Here is a 19,726-nt window from a genome sequence, read left to right on the forward strand (position 1 = left end):
GTACACTTTTAACCTACATAGTGTTAAGGATGACAGTAATATACTTGAATTATCAGAACAAGGACATTCTGATAGAAAACCTAAGTAGTCTTGTTTTTCAGACTACTATAGATACAGTAAATCTTAATGTTATATGGAGTTAGAAGTGTAGTTGTTCTTAGTTTGTCCCTTGGAATGACATACTGTCAAAAAAAAAAAAAGCTTTGGTAGAGGTGTTTGTATTAAATACATATGTAATGTATGCCCTCTTACTGGCTTTACTGTTAGGGAGTAGTTAACCATCTGCCCTATACAAATTAAACACTAGAAGGTAGAAAAACGTAGTGCTGTCACTAATCCTAACTGTAGATGAGGAAACTGTACTTTGAATTGCACTAGTTTGCCAGCATCTCTGTAGAAAGGGAAATAGGAATAACACTTGCCCTCTAGTAGTTATTAAAGGGTCAGTCAATCTCACCTTATGTTTTAGGAGGTTTGGGCAAACTATACCATTGTTGCAAGATCTCCTTTTACATGTATAGTGCATCTTTTAATAGCTGTTTGAAATGCAAAACTGATTGTTCCTTGGACTTTTTAGCAGAGCTCACACAGACTTTGTGTATATTAAATCGGAGTAAGCAAGAAGAGGAACAAAAAGTGCAGCAATCTCAAAGTCCGTCCTAATGAAGTAAAATTTAACATCAGTCTGAAACTAACAAATAGGACCAATAGAACCATAACCTTAGAACAAATAATCTCTATCATCTCAGTCAAGTTGAAAGTGGATTGTTGTGGTCGGTGTGTCATAAGGCAAGATAAATCTGCCTCATCATGCAGGAACAGAGTTCTGCTTCAGTTGAATGGCCAAGGAAATCTGGTAGAGATTGCTTTGATAATGACATTTGATCCTCCAGACCTGTCTGTAGGTTAGATAATAAAAATCCTTTTTTCGTTATCCTTAATTTCAGTGCAGTTTAGACATGTCACTTGTTGATTACAGAACCACATGGTGACAGCCATAAATTAAACTTCTTGAATGAAGATAATTTAGTTGAAGATGCAAGTTGCAGTCTATCAGAGATCTATAAGAAACAAAGTGGGAGTTGAGTTTTTTTTTCAATCAAAAACTAGTGCTTCAGCACTTAGTCCTTCAACACGAATAGTGAATTTTCACTGTCATGATGAGAAAAAACATGGTTTTTAGGCTTTCATTTGGTGCTACTGAAGTAGTTGTATGGCTGTTGCGAATGGAAGTTCAGTGCATTTTGCATTTCTCTTAGAAGGTAAAGACCATCACTGATGGATCTACAGGAAGAAAAATCTAAGCATTCTACTGGTATAAGATGTGTAACTACATTTTGAGTTCAGTAGCTCATTCTGACTCCTTGCTCGAGCAATGAAGCAGTTTCTGAATCCACTTCATCTGTGCATGGTGTGCTTACGGAGTTTGAAGTTAGTCCTGCAGTTCAGAGAAAATCAGACTTTCATTTCACTAGGCAAAACCCCAAAAAACCAATCCAAGCTCAAAAAACCCAAAGGGAATCCACTAGCTGTTAGTCTAGACTCTGTACAATCATTCAGTTTCTTGGTTTAGAATTAAATCTCACATCCTCTTACTTCCCAGGAGCAATCAGTAGCATTATTGTAGCAGGGGGCAGCTACATATGATTAAAGCTTTCCTGTATTAGTTTTGCTGTGCTGGTGCTTCAAAAGAAGAGCTGTAACCTAGCTATGACTTACCTCCAGAGGTAAAGGCTGCAGTCTTAAGTCGCATGTCACTTCTTGTTTCTTAAAGCTGGCCTTTCACAAAATCCTTTCATTACGGAGCTCCTGCAGGTCCCGTCTGTACTGTTCAGAGTTGTACTTACTGACTTGAAGCATTTCTGTACGAGTTCCCAACTGGCACCTCACGTTCCAAAGCAGCTTGTTATTAGTGGTGGTGCAGTCAAACTACATTGCCTCAGTTTTGCGGTTGCTTTTGAGACACTGCCTCTTCCTAGCTTTGTGGTAGAACTGCGTGCATTTGTTGCCATCTGATTGTGCTGATGTTTCCCCTTCCTTAGCAAGAAGGTGTTGGAGGAGTGGGTGAGAAGTATGCTTTGTGAAGGCAAGTAGCATAGTACAGTTTTTCAGAATATCTATTAAAAAGTCCTACCCTTCCTCTCCTCAAGCTTAAACCTTCCTTGGCCCCTAAAACAGGTTTATCCTGTTACTGCAGCTTGTATGTTACCAGTACTATTCCTCCTTTGTGTTTCGTCTTAGAGAATCAATCCACAGGGTGAGTTATGGATAATTATAATAACTACAAGAAAAGGCGGTAACAGTTGCACTGCAACTAAGTGTTGCAGTTACTGGATTTTGTTTGTTTAGGAACTGTTGCTGAGCCACACCTGCGACTGTGAATAAAGAAAATGTCTAATTTATCGTAATTGCTTGAAAGCTTTGGTGAAATTAGGGTTATTGGGAACACTACAGTTAGGTTTTTGAAAGGAGTTTTAGTTATGAGCAGGTAACGCTAACTGCATAGCCGGAGGAAAAAAATGGCACATTTTTCTGAGTAGAAGCACTGTCTTATTTTGTTGCACTACTGGCTTTTTTGTTTTCAAAGTTTCTTAAGCAAAACAGCAGAAATCTTGACAAGCAAGATAAAAGACCAAGTACAGTATCCAAAGCCCGATTTCTCATTTTGAAGTGGGCTCAGTTTAGTCAGATGCTAGGAAGTAGTTGGTGTGTTGAGGATACTTTGTGTACTGAAACTCTCATTTTTTAGTTCTCTGCATGAACTAGCTAGAAGTTCACCCCATGGAGGACCTAAACCCCCTCATTTCAGTTTAGCTCCTTAACCTGAATTCAACTCTGCCCTGCCTTAGCAAGCTGCTTCCCTTGATGTGTACGGTGTTCTGCTCTTGCACACGCTGAAGTTTCATTTTCTCACGATTAGAATAACTTGCATCACTGTGGCATGTGAGTTTACCTCAGTGCTACGTTCCCCACACGGCACAGCACTCAGGAGTCAGCCTTTGCCCACGGTCGGGTGCTGGCTCTCAGGCGGGGATCCCGCGGGGCGGTGCGGCCGCCATAGCTGCGGCATTCAAACGTGCCCCGCTCCCGACACCCCCCGCGAACGCTGCCCGCCCTCGCTCCCTCATTGGCTCTGCCCTCAGCACCGGCTACTTCCTATTGGTGTGATTTCCTTTCCGCCCCGCCCCTGCTCCTGATTGGCGCTGCCCGCCCGGGCGTCCTCGGTGGCCTGCGGAGCGGCTGCTGCGCCCGTCGGCCGCAGCTTGAGGCGTGGGCTGAGAGGCGGTGTGCGGGCTCGCCTCTATCCGCCGGCGGGTCCCGCCGAAGAGACAGCGCACCGGTACTTTCCAGTGAGGTGGGAGTGGGGCGGGGCCCGGCCGCCGCTCGGCGCCGCGTCCCTGCCTGTGGCGGGTGCATGTAGCGATCTCTCCCTTCGGCCCTGCAGCGCGCGCGGCCGCCATGGCGCTGGTGCTGGATCTCCTCAGGCGGGTGCTGGAGTACTTCGGCTGGCCACCCGACCAGGTGAGACACTCAGGCGGGGGGTGGGGGGCGGCTGTCGCCTGCCGGGCGGCGCCTGGACACCTTCTAGTGCCGGGCGTCTCGTCTGCAGCCGCTGTGGCGAAGGGGAGAGGAGGGGTCGGCGCCGCCGCGTGGTGCGGTACGACGGGACTTGATCCTTCTGTAGATCCTTGCGGTTGGGAAAGCTCGATCGGCGTGATTAGACACGCTACCCGCATGTGGGATTGCGTGGGGTCGCTGTTCTGATACAGCCATTCAAGTGGTCCTTTTTTCTCTGAACAGAGAAAAAAAATCAGCAACTTTAGTTGTTAATGTTTTGACGTTTTAAATGAAAACCTACATAGTGATTCCCAAGTAGCAGTTAATCCTGTGTTTTCAGAGACTGGGAAACTGAAAAGGTTAACTAATGCGGTGTCAGGGTCTGACATTAGAGTGTGAGTTTATGGGCAGCTCTTCAGTGATGGATGTCAGTAGTGAGGCACTGCTGCAACTTGCACTTCTGAGGAAATTCTTGGTTTACTTACTTGAAACTAATAAACTATCTCTAGGAGTACTAATTTGATTGAGCTATACTGGTTATGTTCTGGTTTCGTTGTTGGGAGTTCTTGTTTCTTTTCATAGGCCGTATTTTTGGAAGCTCACATGTTCAGCAGCAGTATCACTCATACGATCAGAACATGCCTGCCTTCAGCAATCTCATCAAGAAGGCATTTCCAGCAGTTATATGCCATCATAAGGAAGTATCACGCTAAGGTACATTAAACTTATTTCACTTCTTTACTAATTTGTTTCCCCAAAATGTATCTAGATGCTTACAGTTACTCAAATACACATTTTTTTCTTTTGTTACTGTCTCGGAATATTACTAGCCACGTGATGTAGCTGCTACATTCTTTGTTGGCCTTTGTGCCACTCTAAAATGTGTTGGGTGCAGGCTGTATCTTGGCCATGTTTTGGAAACAGTCTGTTAAAACCATTGTAGGCCTCTTTGGACTTTCAGCTTGAGAAGAGCATTGAAAGGTCAGGTTAACCTGACTGTGTTATATTTAACTACATTATAACATTAAATTATTTAGTAACTTTGATTGTAAATAGCAGACTTTAATTTTGCTTCTCTGATTAAAAGTTACTCTGTTTTTTAGGTCATATCTGTTTGCCAAAAAAAGAAATATGGATCTACTCGAAGTGTTGTCCGTAGGCTTGGGACAATTCTTTCCTTAGAGCCCCACCCAAGACCTTATTTTCAAGTAAGTAATTTATTGTTATATATATGATGTAAAATTATGATGTAGTGGCAATCACAGAAACATGGTGGGATGTCTCCCATGACTAGAGTGCACCAGCTGATGGCTGCAAGCTCTTTAGAAGGGATAGACAAGGAAGGAGAGGTGGTGGGGTGGCGCTTTATGTTAGGGACTGTTATGACTGCTTTGAGTACAAGTGTAGTGAAGACAGGGTGGAGTGTCTTTGTGATAGAATCAGGGGGAAGGCCAACAGGGCAGATGTTGTAGTAGGAGTCTACTATAGGCCACCCAACCAGGACACAGAGGTGGATGAAATATTCTACAGGCACTTAGGAGAAATCTCACTATTGCTTGCCCTTGTTCTTGTGGGAGACTTTAACTTCCCAGATATCTGCTGGAAATATAACACAGCAGAGCAGACCAGTCCCGGAGATTCCTGGAATGTGCGGCAGACAACTTCCTGATGCAGCTGGTGAGTGAACTGACCAGAGAAGGTGCCCTGCTGGACCTCCTCTTTGTGAACAGAGAAGGAGTGGTGGATGATGTGGCGGTTGGAGGCCGACTAGGGCACAGTGATCATGAAATAATAGAGTTCTCTATTCTTAGAGAGGCCAGGAGAGCGGCAAGCAGAACTGACATCCTGGACTTCAAAAGGGCTGACTTTGTCTTGTTTAGGGAACTTCTTGACAGAATCCCTTGGGAGATGGTCCTGAGGGGTATAGGGGTCCAGGAAGGCTGGTCACTCTTTAAGAAGGAAGTCTTAATGGCACAGGAGCAGGTGGTGCCCCAATGCTGTAAGAGAAGCCAGTGGCAGAGAAGACCACCCTGGCAAAACAGGGAGCTTTGGCTGCAACTCAGGGAGAAAAGGAGAGTTTACGGCCTTTGGAAGAAGGGGCTTGCCACTCACAATGATTACAAAGAGGCTATGAGGCTATGCAGGGTGGAAATCAGGAGGTCTAAAGCCCAGCTAGAAATTAATCTGGCTTCAGCAGTCAAAGATAACAAGAAATGTTTCTGTAAGTACTTCAACAGCAAAACAAAGACCAGGGAGAGCCTCCATCCCCTGCTAGACCCAGGAGGAAACATGGCAACAAGCGATGAGGAAAAGGCTGAGGTGCTTAATGCCTTCTTTGCCTCAGTCTTTAATAACAGAACTAGTTGTACTCAGGGAATCCAGCCTCCTCAGCCAGAAGACAGAGACTGGGAGAATGACCCCCCGGCAATCCAGGAGGAGACAGTCAGTGACCTACTGCATCACAGAGACACACACAAGTCTATGGGACCGGATGGGATACACCCGAGGGTGCTGAAGGAGCTGGCTGGGGTGCTCGCCAAGCTGCTTTTCATCATTTACCAGCAGTCCTGGCTGACCGGGGAGGTCCCGACAGATTGGAAACTGGCCAATGTGACACCCATATATAAGAAGGATCAGAAGGATGATCTGGGAAATTACAGGCCTGTCAGCTTGACTTCAGTGCCCGGGAAGCTGATGGAGCAGCTCATCCTGAGTACCATCACACAACACATGCGGGGCAACCAGATATCAGGCCCAGTCAGCATGGGTTTATGAAAGGCAGGTCCTGCTTGACAAACCTGATCTCATTCTATGACAGGGCAACCTGCTTATTGGATGAGGGCAAGGCTGTGGATGTTGTTTACCTTGACTTCAGTAAGGCCTTTGACACCGTTTCCCACAGCATTCTCCTGGCAAAACTGGCTGCTCGAGGCTTGGATGGGCACACGCTTTGCTGGGTAAAAAACTGGCTGGATGGCCGTTTTTTTACGGCGCAAATTGTTGTGGGCCCAAAAAAAGGGGCCCAAAGAGTTGTGGTGAATGGAGTTAAATCCACTTGGCGGCTGGTCACGAGTTTGGGGCCACTCCTGTTGAACATCTTTATTGATGATCTAGACGAGGGGATCGAGTGCACCCTCAGTAAGTTTGCAGACGACACCAAGTTGGGAGGGAGTGTTGATCTGCTCGAGGGTAGGGAGGCTCTGCAGAGAGACCTGGACAGGCTGGAGCGATGGGCTAAGGCCAACTGGATGAGTTTCAATAAGGCCAAATGCCGGGTGCTGCACTTGGGCCACAACAACCCCCAGCAGCGCTACAGGCTTGGGGAGGAGTGGCTGGAGAGCTGCCAGTCAGAGAGGGACCTGGGGGTGTTGATTGACAGCGGGCTGAACATGAGCCAGCAGTGTGCCCAGGTGGCCAAGAAGGCCAGTGGTATCCTGGCTTGTATCAGGAATAGCGTGGCCAGCGGGGACAGGGAAGTGATCTTGCCCCTGTACTTGGCACTGGTGAGGCCGCACCTCGATTACTGTGTTCAGTTTTGGGCCCCTCACTACAAAAAGGACATTGAATTACTCGAGCGTGTCCAGAGAAGGGCAACGAAGCTGGTGAAGGTTCTGGAGCATATGTCGTACGAGGAGCGGCTGAGGGAACTGGGGTTGTTTAGTCTGGAGAAGAGGAGGCTGAGGGGAGACCTCATCGCCCTCTACAGCTACCTGAAAGGAGGTTGCAGAGAGCTGGGGATGAGTCTCTAACCAAGTAATAAGCGATAGGACAGGAGGTAATGCCCTCAAGTTGTGCCAGGGAAGGTTTAGACTAGATGTTAGGAAGCATTTCTTTACAGAACGGGTTGTTAGGTGTTGGAATAGGCTGCCCAGGGAGGTGGTGGAGTCCCCATCCCTGGAGGTGTTTAAGAGTCAGGCTGGTACAGCGCTGAGGGATATGGTGTAGTTGGGAACTGTCAGTGTTAGGTTAACGGTTGGACTAGATGATCTTCAAGGTCTTTTCCAACCTAGACGATTCTGTGATTCTGTCATACGCTTCAACTATTTAAGTTTCCTGGTTTCTTAATACAGTGATAGCTTTCCTGTTTTTTTTAGCTTGTATAACTCTGTGTTGCATCCCTTATGCTCGCTGTCTTCAACTTGCTTATAGCACTGTTTAAAACTTCCTTTTACTGAGGCAGACCTTTTGGTACGTGCTGAATCTGGTTTCTCTTCATCCTTTTTTGTTTGCTTGTTTTTAGCTTGTTCAAGATCCAAGTCCGTTGGGTAATGATGAACAAAGCACAGCTCCAACTCCTGTAGCTCCGTCACTTGCTGATGTCCTGTGTGTGGAAAATAACGAGGGACAAGCATTTACTAGACTTAGGTAAGTAGAAGTAGAATATATGCATAAAAAGGAGTAATAAAAATCACTTATGTCTTCTTTGTGGTGTGTGGTTTTATAGTTGTGTGGTTTTTTGGTTGGTTGGGGTTTTTTTGGGGTTTTTTTATGTTTTTTTTTTTTCTTTTTTCCTAGCCCTTTCACGGTTCCAGCTAACCCTGGGAACCTTTTGTTTGGGACAGTTCCTGCTTACCTGGAAATTTTTACTATGTAGAGTATTCTGATGTGAAAGATTTCTGAAATTGAGTCCCCTCTTTTCTCTACCTAGTAGCATATCAGATGCATTACTGGTATTTTGTTTTCCCCACAAAGTACTTTGCGAGAGAGGGAGTTTAAGGAAAACTTGTGTATTGCAACATACAATGAGATTATTCTTATCTTTATCATTTTAGTTTACAAGCATTTTGATAAATGTTATAAAGGGGAGAATAAGAAAAAAATATTTAAATGTCTCCTTTTGACGTTGATTACTACAGTGCTATGTGTGTAAACCTTGATGGTTGCTTTGATGGAAGGAAAAACATAATTTATTTTAAAAATTTACCTTGAATATAGTTTTTATAATTCTTTCTCGCTTTTACAGCATGCTAAAGAAAAATATTTTTACAATTGTAAAATATTAACAAGTACTGTGAAATGACAAATTATCCAGGAACATGCAGACATAAATAGTCTTCTGCCCCCTGAGAAGGAACAGCAAGTTGGCTTATTGTTAAAGGATCTGTTCAAAATCAGAGGAGGAAGCAGACAGAACCAAGATTAAAATTTGGGCACTTGTATTGTCTTGTACTACTACATCTGTATCAGACAACATAACTCTAGTTCATATTGGCATGTGTTTGTGATCTTTGCGCTGATTGCTGGTAACGAAACTACAAGAAACTGATGAAATAATGCACTTCTTACTAGAGAAAGTTTTGATAAAGTTGTGTTTCATCTTGTGATTCCTGAGATGTTACTGTTGAATTATGGAAGGTTTTTCTGCAGCAGCTGTAAAATACTGGAAGAGTAAGAATATTGTTCAAAGGAACTGTGGCCTGTTTTGTCTTGCTTGTGCTGTTCTTTAGTCAGTCTGATTTACAGATCCATGAAGGTCCATTCTTTTGTTGTTTTCATTCTTTCTTCCTCCTTCTTTCCTGGCTTTGTGGGATGTTTTTCAAGAACAAGTATATCATAATTGGTATCTTTTTCTTCTGAGGCAGTGTGAAAAGCAAGGGTTTTTGGCAAATCAGAAAGCAATGCTGCAGGTCTGATTTGAAGTAAAAGGGTGACTAATGTAAGGGAAAAGGTCCGGTTTTGTTTCAGTCAAAACTTAGTGCATCTTCAATAAATAAATAAATTTAATTTCTTTGTTTCATAGTTTGTTTGCACTCATTCTATATTTTAAGGTTATTTTTGCAGGCACAGACTTGAAACAATTTCTAAAATTAAAACCTGAGACTGTAGCACAATTTTCTAATATAATCTGTGTTCATATGTAGCTTACAGAAGATGAGTTTCTTATTCTGTAAGAATGTATTAAAATTCATGATTATTCTCCAGTATATTTTCTGAAAGATTGCAACTTTTGCTGCTTGCAGTGTTCATCTTGCAGAGTTTTGGTAAATGACTAAAATGTGTGAAGCTTAATTATTAGAGCATTTCTATTTGACTCTGTTTGACTCTCTCTCTTGAAAGAGATATGAATATCTACTGTTTCAGGTAGGGAGGAGGGAGGTACACCTTTGTGGTGTCAGTCTAATAGTTATTGAATAAGAACAGCTTAATCCTGCATTATGACCATATGATGTATAATCTATCCCCACATAAATTAGCTGACTTTTTAATGACGTCTTTTCAAGAATCTGCATAGTACTTGAGCAAAGGGAGACTTAAAATATTTTAAAGGTTACGAGTAGATAAAAGTTTAAAGTTTCCTTAAATAGTTTGCAAATTTATGTCTTGCTGAATGATAATTTGCTTGAACAGATAGTAAGTTTTGAGATTTCCATTGTTGGCTGAGCCTTTTGAAACTGTGCCTTTGTTGCTTTCCAGGACTGAATTATGGGGAAAAGAAAAACGTACAGTGTATCGTGACCTACATCCATCTATAGCTTCAATACGAAGCGTTGTAAAACACAGTACACAAAAAGACTGTCTTGTTGATCAGGCAGCACTCCAGAAAATTTCTGCGCTTGAAGATGAGCTAACCTTTCTTCGTGGTCAGATTGCTGCGATTGTTTCAGCACAGGCATTGGGAAGCATTCCATCACGTAAGCCCTTCTGGTTTGAAGCAAACCAGTTTTCAGTTTTTTACTTTGGAGTTCCTGTTCACAGCTTGCCGTGTCTGGTATTGATAGAGAACATCTCTAACTTCTCTAATTAAAGTTACACCAGCTAAATGTACAGAATACAGTATTTTGTTTCTCTTTTTAGTATTTGGTACTCCTCCCCCACTTCTATTTTGTGGCCTGTTTGCCAGTTTTGAATGCACTTGATCCTAAGGGATCTTTCTACTCATTTCCGTGTTTGTGAAGGAGCTTAGTAACAACACTATCCATAGGCTACCAATTACTGTTTAAAAAGTTACAGACTATTAATTATCTCTTTTGGGTTTTGTACTGTTTCTGACAAGTCATCAAAATAATGGATAGAAAAAGTATTCTAAGTCGGTCAGGTTCAGGCTTTAACACAAATGCTGCAAATAGATGTGTCATTAGAGTACCAAAGATGGAAGTTCATATTGGAGACCAACTATCTTGTGACTTTTTCCCTTTAAAAGTTTTGAGCTCTTGATTGTCTTACTTGCAGACTAACCCCACTGTGGTGGTTGGAATATTTGGACTGGTGTGAGGTAGTTACTTTTGTGTGACATTGTGAGGCACCTCTGTGATTCAGTTAGCTGTTCTGTTGTCTCTTCTTTTGTCTCGTCTCCATTGCACTCAGTATTGTAGTCTATTTTACATGTTTTATGGTTATCTTTGCTTTGCTTTTGCTTCATGTGTTTTATTCTAACCTTCACACTGTTGGGAACGAACTGTATGTAGTAGCAGGCTGCTTTGCTGTGGAGTGTTGCTTTGCTGATTTATCTAGTGCTTAGACTGAAGATACAAATAGAGAAAATCAGAGCAGCACAAGACACCTCAGACTGATCATTTCATGTGTTCTAAATCTGTGGCTTTGAAATAAAAAATGTTCTTTGTTTTAAATAGAATTCTTCTTTGGTATAATGTGTGAGGTATGTAAGAAAGTGCTTTAAGAGGGCTGTCTTACCTTGATGTTGCTTAATACTGTTAATTGTGAAGGTATACTGCCTGAAAGTCACTACTTTTCTTTTCTAACTGCATCCAGAAGCCTTTAAAACATTCAGCACATCAGATGGATTTTACCCAGTGCCAGCCATGACTTCTACGCCATTGCCCGTCTCTCACAATCACTTTGTAATTCCCTCGCCTCCTCCACTTCCTTCTGGTGTACCATCTGGTGTTGGTGCTAGTAATTTGGGAATTGAACTTATAAAACAACGTCGTGCTGAAAGAAACAGTGGTTCAAATGCAGCTGGTAGTGCTGATCACCAGAGGACAAAGAACGTTCCTAGTATGATGGATGTTTTGAAAGACCTAAACAAAGTTCAGTTGCGAGCTACTGAGAGGTAGGTTGAATTGAATGTGTACCTGAGTAAGTCAAGGCTATGTAAGCGTCACAACACTTAGGTACCACCAAAGAACACCAATGTGAAACATCATTTAATGAGCAGCTACTGCTGGCAAAACTTAAGTTGGCAACTTTGAAGGTCACAGCTTGGAACATAAGATAGGTACTTGTGACATGGCTTTTAGATGCATTTAAACCAGGCTGAACATCACAGCATTTAAAACTAGTCTCCTGCTTTAGTATACAAATATCAGGTTGTCGTGGGGAGGTAGGTGTGTTGCTATCTGAAGATTGCTTACGAAGTTGCCTACACAGTCACAGGAAACTGATCCAAACAAATAAATTTTTGGATTCACTGTGAAAGGACAAATCCTTGGGGAAACACTGGGAAACTGTAAACATACCCAAAGAATTCTGGTCCTAGCTTTCAAGTGTTAAAGGAAATACATGCTGTATCTTTTATTGAAAATGTTTTGTAAATTGTATTTCAGTAGTGCAGTTTGATTATAAATATTTTTAATGGTCTGCTGTTTTGATGGTAAGCACAGTTGACATGTTACAAACATGCATTACTAAAGACTGCAGTAGCACTTTGGGTCAGTGTTGATGTGCTCTGCTAGGTGTGATGGAGGTTGTCAGATGTCTCTTCTGAAATTCTTGAGCTGAAAAAGTATATGAGAACAACTGAGGCTGTAACAAGTATGTGGACCTCTTAATGTGCGAACAATGTCACTTACCAAAACTTACTGCATTTTTATTTCAGCATTTTCTTAACTGTGATTTTTATCCCTGAAAATAACTAGAACAAGCAGCGGACAAATCATCTATATGCAAGTCTAAAGCGTACCTTTACACTTTTGATGACATTTTTATAGGAAATAAAGCAAATATAAAGTGCACTTGGGTAAACCTGTGTGTTTCCTTATACGTGTTTTTTTCCATGTAATTCCATGTCTGGTGAGTGAAAGTGAAATGTTCAGGTTGACAGTTTTAACAACCATCATGTTGAGCAGAGGCATAATTAGTAGGAAGTGGTAAGTGTGCATGCAAAATGCTTTCTGGATTTAGGCATCTGCCTGTATTCTGAAGGTAGAACTTAACTGAATAATGAATTTGTATTGTTGGAGGGAGTGATGATGATCAAAATTGCTATAATGTTTCAGGCAGCAGTCTGATAATAGTTTAACGTGTGCACTGTAAAGGGAAGACCTCTGTTCTTGCAAGTTGAGAGCCTGAAGATCACTGTTTCTGCCACCTGAGCACCAGTTTACACATCGGGCAAGTGCTCTAACAGCTTGATTCTATAGGAAGGGTGAACTCAGTCCTTTCAGGTTTCATGTTAAATAATTTCTACTGTAACTGCCAGACTTTGAACTCAGTGCTGTCACTGTGCATTAATAGGTACAATTCGCTGGCCTGGAGACAGCACTTTACTAGCAGAAGTCTGAATACCTCTAGATTTTTTTCAAGTATCTCAGCGGTTAGGAAGTCTTTCTTACAATTTATTTTCTTGAGCTAGTCACTAACTTCCACATTTATATTAGGTCTTGAGGTGCAGGTGCTGTTTTGATCTTGCATCTCTTTGTTATCTTTTGATTTTGAATTTGATAACAACAGTTTTTCTAAATTAAAATACAAACTCTGCTTTTTAATTTTTGCCTATAAAATTTTTATATTTGGATGCTCAGGTACTCGCTTAGAGGGAAAAACTGTCTTTGAAGCCTTTGTGCCAAATCTGATTTTTTTTTTTTTTTTTTTAAATAATGAAACTTGAGTTAAGTATGGTTTCTAAATGGGGCTTTATGATCACCTGGCTGCATAGTTAACTTAAACAAAGTGGTTGTTTTCTTTAAATATAATTGCTCTGAGGAATTTTGTAAGTTTGTTCTTTCTCATGAGACCATAGACAGGTATACTGTTCCGAACTTAAAATTAATGAATTTTAAATCAAATTATGTTCACAATGGTTATAAAATATGTTAGTGGGAATCTCCACGTACCTTAATATAATTTATAAATGAGATCTGTGGTGAAAACTGTACATTTTGCTTTTTTTTCCTTATTATCTATTTGCAATACCTTAATACTTTGTGTTGATTTACTGCCATTTTTTTTATGGCACACCATCAAGTTGTATTTTCAAGCCAAGAATGTGGCTGACAAGTTGTTAAGTGTACTTGTATTAGTCCTATTTGGTGAATTGCTATAAAATAACATTAGCAGCCTTATTTGTGTAATCAGGGATTTATAGGATAGGGTGTATGTAGAAGTTCTGTCACTAGATTTTGGATCACTCAGTACAGAATAAGGGGCAGTAGACAATTAATTTTCTTTTTTTTTGTAGGTCACCTGGAGGTACTCCTCTTTCTAAACCCAAAAAGAGGCGAAGTTCTGACTGGGATCCAGTTGCTCTACTAACTCATGCACTAAAGCAGAAATTTGCACATAAAAATGATGATGAAGATGATTCCCTGGACAAAGAAAATCGATCTTTTGATAGCTCCCCATTTTCTAGTCCAGAGATCCCACTGGTATGTGTTTATGTAAGACTGTTTTTTATGTTCTTGAAATGACTGCTCTTTTCATGGATAGTTGCAGGGTTTTTATGTGTCTGCAACTTCTCTACAATGTTTTTAAGCCATCGGCCTAGGTAGTTGCTTTTTTCAAGTATAATCAAGGCAGAGAATGTCAAAGATCATTTATTTTGAGTGGACTTAGACTGGTAAATGCACTTCTAGATATGCCGAGAGGGAAAACTTAGAAGGCTGACTCCAAAAATTCAGCTCACAGTTGATTGAACTATGGGCATTTGCTTCATGGTAAGTGGCAGGTATCCATGCATAGAAACTGTGTGTCTGGTTAGTAACACTAACTAGTTGTTGACTAATTTTACAAATAAAGATGCTAGGAAGGTGCAGAGAGGTCTGACTAACATGTGCTATGTGTTCAGAAATGAAAATGTAAGTATTGACTGTAATCTTTTTCTTTGAGGCAGCATCATTTCTGCACAGATTGTATCTTTATCCAGAATGAGATGTGATTCCGTATGCTGTTGCAAAGCCCATGAAAAATATAGTTTTTGCTATGAACAATAGAAGTGTGGTAGACAGAGCCATTGGACAAAGGTGATTCTGAGCGCTGGTTTCTGTAGAGGAGCCTGTGCAAGCTACTTCAGCTTCCACAGTCCAGCAGTACTGTTGGTTATTTGTTAGATTTCCACAAACCTCAGAACTGCTTAGATGAGATGGATAGAAATAATTGGCAGTAATTTAAACTGTGTCTCTCTGCTTAGCAATTCTGTCTTTAGATCTTAAGAGTGAGATAAAGGTTTGGACTGGCATTCGTTAGCTCAGTGGAGGGAAATAATAATGCAGAATGTATAATGGAAATCTAGACGTTCTTTGAAGGCTGCTACTTATACGCATGGCTAGCTGTTTGGCTGAAAACTTAGTTTTCCTTAAGGAGTGTGTTTCTAGCTATAATTTTTTTTTTTTTTTTTTTAAATTTCAGCTGCCACAAGGATTTTGCAAGTGAAATGTAGCATATTTACAGACTAGTGAGTCAACAGCTCTGGTGCAGTCTTAATAAATTTCCCTGTTGACTTGGTTTTTTTTCCCCCAAAGGAAAAATTAGAAACTTCTTAAAAATAGCCAGGCTTGTATTTTGGATGCTGCAGACCATTGCATTGCATAGCTGACATACCTGAGTCTAGATGCAAAGGTCAAAGTTAGATCCTGGAACGCCTTGTCCTGGTTTCGGCTGGGATAGGGTTAATTTTCTTCCTGGTAGCTGGTACAGTGCTGTGTTTTGGATTTAGTGTGAGAATAATGTTGATAACACACTGATGTTTTAGTTGTTGCTAAGTAACACTTACCTAAGTTAAGGACTTTTCAGTTTCCCATGCTCTGCCAGCAAGGAGGTGCACAAGAAGCTGGGAAGGAGCGTGGGCAGGAGAGCTGACCTGAACTAGCCAAAGGGATATTCCATACCGTAGGATGTCATGCTCAGTATATAAACCGGGGGGAGCTGGCTGGGGAGGGGGGATCGCTGATCGGGCATCGGTCAGTGGGTGGTGACCCACTGAGCATCACTTGTCTTTTCTTGGGTTTTATTGCTCTCTCTTTTTGTTATCTTCCTTTTCATTACTGTTGTTATTATTGTATTTTATTATTATTTTTATTATTATATGTTATTCTGCTTTAGTTAAGCTGTTCTTATGTTGACCCACAAGTCTTACTTTTTTTTTTTCTCCCCCCCCTCCAATTCTTCTCCCCATCCTACTGGGAAGCGGGGGGGAGTGAGCGAGTGGCTACATGGTGCTTAATTGCTGTCTGGGGCTAAATCATGACACTTGTTTATGGAATAGCTTTTGTTCCGGGATTTAACAGCTGAATTATGAAGTCCTGGAAGAGAGATTGCTTAAGGCCAGCATAATCAGGAGTAGATACAGAAAGATGGGATTTTTCTGGTTAAAGCAGAATAATCTCATGAGTTTGTAATCAAGGCTCTAATAGTTTACTCTTGAGTGTTTTGAAGAATAAATGTACTTAAAGTAATTGCACAGGCTTACTATTTTATTCTTCCTGCGCTAAGAGAAGTGCATCAACTCTTCCAAACTGTCTTTATTGTAAACATCTCATTCAGTAGTGCTGGGTATAATTTTGTTTAACTTCAACCTGCTCCCCAGGTTGGACGTTGCAGTCTGAAGCCAACTGCAAAATCTAGCCTTACAAGAACTGATGAAGTTAAGCAGGTACCAACGTGAAAAGTGAGAGCTTGTATTTAACTGATGGAGACTTCTGAGGAAACTTCACAGTGTGTGTAAGTGGTGGGTCCACTTTGAAACTGCTGTAAGGTGCTGTGATGTGTTCTAGCACATGTCTCTCCTATGCTATTGAAGTTTGAGTAGGGTTTGTAAAATTGGCTTTTCCTTCTCCTTAGTTTCCCAGCAGCCAAACTTGTGAATGTGATGCTTTTATGAGAAGCATAGACCTAAAAGAAGGCTTTTATTGTCATGGAGCAGTGTCTTTGAAACCTGGGAAATGTAGGAAAGAAGTGAGTGCGAGAGAAAAAATAAGTATTGGTGTAGCAGCTGAGGTGTGCGCTCTTTTTGCACTCCAGTGTAAATAATGAGGAAGTGTAAACTTTTTGTTCGTGTGTTATGTATAACTGACTGTATATAATGGTAGCTAATATTGTTTCATTAGAATGGTATAGTTGCTTCAGTTTTCCTTGCAGTTTGGTGATGCAACTCCATATTCCATGTGCAAACAGTATTCTAATTTATTTTGGGTGAGTAGATGAACTTTTATGTTTGTGAAACTTAGTGCTGTAAGTAAACTGCAGGTTGTCTGTTAAATGCCTGTAATATGGGGGAGTTGTGTTCTGAAATAAAGACCTTGTAGAGAGATCTACTAGCACATAGTCTAAATTCTATATGTAAATAAACATTACCTCTCTCCTTGGCTTCTCCATACTAAGTCTATTTTGTTCACAAGAGTTCATAAAATAAAATTTACTTTTTATCATGAGGTGTGTGGTACTGGTGTTTTGTGTGGCAGGCTAACTTTTTTGTATATTAAGAACTGACCATATCAGACAATTTCTTAAATAAATTGTATTAAATTAATGGAAATAGAGCTTATATTTTTCCTGCCAGAGTCCTAGATGGAGTCCCTTACTCACAAGTTTATTCAATCCACTGCTTACAATAGGTGCCTTTACTTAATCTTTTGGCTAATGATCCTGATGTATAAAACAAAAATCCTGTCAATTAGACTGTTGAATGTGTCCCTTATATGTCCTGTGTTTCTTCTTTTTCCCTGCTAACTTACACAGAGTAGACTGGCAGCTGGATTCCCTCTTACTGCTGATTCTTATTTGCACAGTTGTAAGAAATTACTGTGCAAATTCCCCATACCTCTGGTTTAATTTTAAAAGTTTTCTTTTGACTAAAACTGGATCTTAAGTGATTTGTTATTTTATGTCTTCTAGGTATTTCTTTTAATTCAGTAATTATTGAACTTTATCACGTTCTCCCATTCCTTTCTCAGTCCATAACAGAGTGACCTTCCCTTTCTTTCCACTTTAAAAATATGCATTTGCTGCATTCTCTATCTAAACTTGACAACTGCTATGAAATCTGTACAGAATAGCCGATTTGACCCTGTATTTAACAATCTCACCCTCTTCTGTCAAAGCTCCCCACTGTCTTTTGTCTGCTGCTCTGGTCTCTGATATATACTAGGTCAGCAGGGAGCAACGGTGAAGGAAGGCCATGCAGTGCCTGCAGAAGGGGGATATGAAGTCAGGTGAGTCCCAGTCAGCATAAAGCCTATGAATCAGCTCCCTTTTTTGCTCACTATCTGCAGTGTGATGAGTTAGAGCGAGTTATCTCCTGTGTTATATCAGCATTTGTAGATCCAGGGGATCTCAGGGCTTGTGGCCATTCTGTTGTGACTGACAAACATGAAGGTGCAATTCTTGCTGTGAGAAACTGAATTAATCTGCAAAAGCCTGAATACAGTAGTCTTCTTTCTCTCCTACTTCAGTTGCTTTATGTGACCAGCAGCTGCTTCTCTTCAGGAAGAACTATTGTTTTGGACTGCTTTTGTATTTTTATTTTCTGTTCTCTCCAGAGTTCATCATTTAACTACAGGTTTGGCCTACAGGAGTATTTTGCAGTGGGAATTTTGAATTTGAAAGTGTCTTTTCATTTTGGAAATGTCTTAGTATCTCTTAAACCAAGGATCTAGTGTCAAACTTCAGAAGCGTCTGCAAATTCTACTGAGGTGTGTGACCCTTCAGGTTGTTGGGTACTATCTCTGATTTTTGTGTCAGTCTGATGTGAATTGTGCAGTAAGGTAGTTTGTATAGCTGATCTTCCTTAAGGAAAAGTGTAAGTCATGGGCCATGTGATTTTTTTCAACTGTGCACTACCTACACATGTTACGAGAACAGATTCTTTGGTTTATGTATTTCCACATGTTAATTAGGCTAGGCACTGAGCCCTGCTATACCTTGAAGTCTGTGGGTGGCATCTGGTAACATCTGACACTTCTTCAGTACTAAGAAGTTGCAAAACATAGACAGGGATGCTTAGTAATGAAAAGGTTACACCCATTGGCAGAGATTTTTCTGTCTTTCAGAACTAACAGAAAGGTGGCTTTGTCATCTTACTTTCTTTGACTAAAACATCTGTATCAACAATTTGGAAGCAACTTGAGATCCTCTAAGGTTATCCATGCCCACCTAGAATCCATGCCCTTGTTCTGCTGATCGGGGATGCCAATTAGACACCAGAGTGAAAAGAGTAGGCTTATTTTACTGCTAATAATCAAAGGATATAACCAAGTAATACAGAAAATAAGCAATAAGAAAAATACAGAATAGTACACTTAATTATTACTGCATACATATACATGCATTCTTATAGAAAATAAGAATAAGCAAGGTAATGCACCTAATCATTACTACACGATGGGGAGAACAGTGATTAAGAAAGATACATCACCACTTTCGTACCAACATCCAGATCCGCAGTCGCTGGGGAGCCCCAGTTGCAGTGAGGATCTGGAGTACCTTTCTCTGCAAGTGGAAAGTCCTACGTGATGTGTCCCTCCGTAGGCGAGGCATCCAAAGTTGGAGCAAGAGGGTCCAGGCTTATATACCAAAAACCAGCAAGTCAGAATGACTGGCACCTTTCTTTGAGCGGAAACATCCTGTTTCATCCTCCTGTTGGATTCCACCGAAAGCCTGGCCCCAGGGATCAGGGGGGAGAATCAAGGGAGTTTCCAACAAGGCCAAACACCTGGGTTCTCAGCCTTGAACAAGGCCAAACAGAACCAAGGGAGTTTCTTTATCTACTTGGTTCTGTTCCCGCAAAGTTTCCAACAAGGCCATACAAGGAAAGTTGGATACATTCTCACGACATTTCATCCTCACTACTGCTTACATTTTGCCTAACCTATGTCTTTCACTAGTGAGCATACATATTTCATTAATGATCAGATACTAATAATAAACGCTAATGGTAATACAGATTTTACTAATGAGCAGATACTAATAATGGATAACGTTTGGTTGTGAGGTTCATCTAGAGGTCAACTTTGTTTCAGAGCCTATTATTCAGGCACTACAGCCCTGTTTACCTACA

At 41.1% G+C, this 19,726-nt stretch overlaps 1 protein-coding gene across 1 annotated transcript; it reads left to right on the forward strand.

Moving 5' to 3' along the window:
- The first annotated feature begins 3,152 nt into the window (after positions 1 to 3,152).
- On the forward strand, positions 3,153 to 17,100 carry MTFR2 (mitochondrial fission regulator 2). The gene is made up of 8 exons (XM_074819015.1): positions 3,153 to 3,522; positions 4,141 to 4,272; positions 4,662 to 4,766; positions 7,799 to 7,923; positions 9,973 to 10,190; positions 11,269 to 11,569; positions 13,916 to 14,102; positions 16,259 to 17,100. Exons 1-8 carry the CDS (start codon positions 3,460 to 3,462, stop codon positions 16,334 to 16,336), a joined length of 1,209 nt encoding a protein of 402 aa, XP_074675116.1. The 5' UTR covers positions 3,153 to 3,459; the 3' UTR covers positions 16,337 to 17,100.
- The last annotated feature ends 2,626 nt before the right edge of the window (positions 17,101 to 19,726 follow it).

The sequence above is a fragment of the Strix aluco genome, chromosome 3 (assembly GCF_031877795.1).
Source record: "Strix aluco isolate bStrAlu1 chromosome 3, bStrAlu1.hap1, whole genome shotgun sequence".
Lineage (NCBI taxonomy): Eukaryota > Metazoa > Chordata > Aves > Strigiformes > Strigidae > Strix > Strix aluco.

Bases quoted from the DNA above. Each gene is read 5' to 3' on its own strand.
- MTFR2 (XM_074819015.1), top strand. From the start codon at position 3,460: ATGGCGCTGGTGCTGGATCTCCTCAGGCGGGTGCTGGAGTACTTCGGC. The intron at 3,523-4,140 runs GTGAGACACTCA...TTCTTTTCATAG, and splicing joins TCGGCTGGCCACCCGACCAG to GCCGTATTTTTGGAAGCTCA. The intron at 11,570-13,915 runs GTAGGTTGAATT...TTTTTTTTGTAG, and splicing joins CAGTTGCGAGCTACTGAGAG to GTCACCTGGAGGTACTCCTC.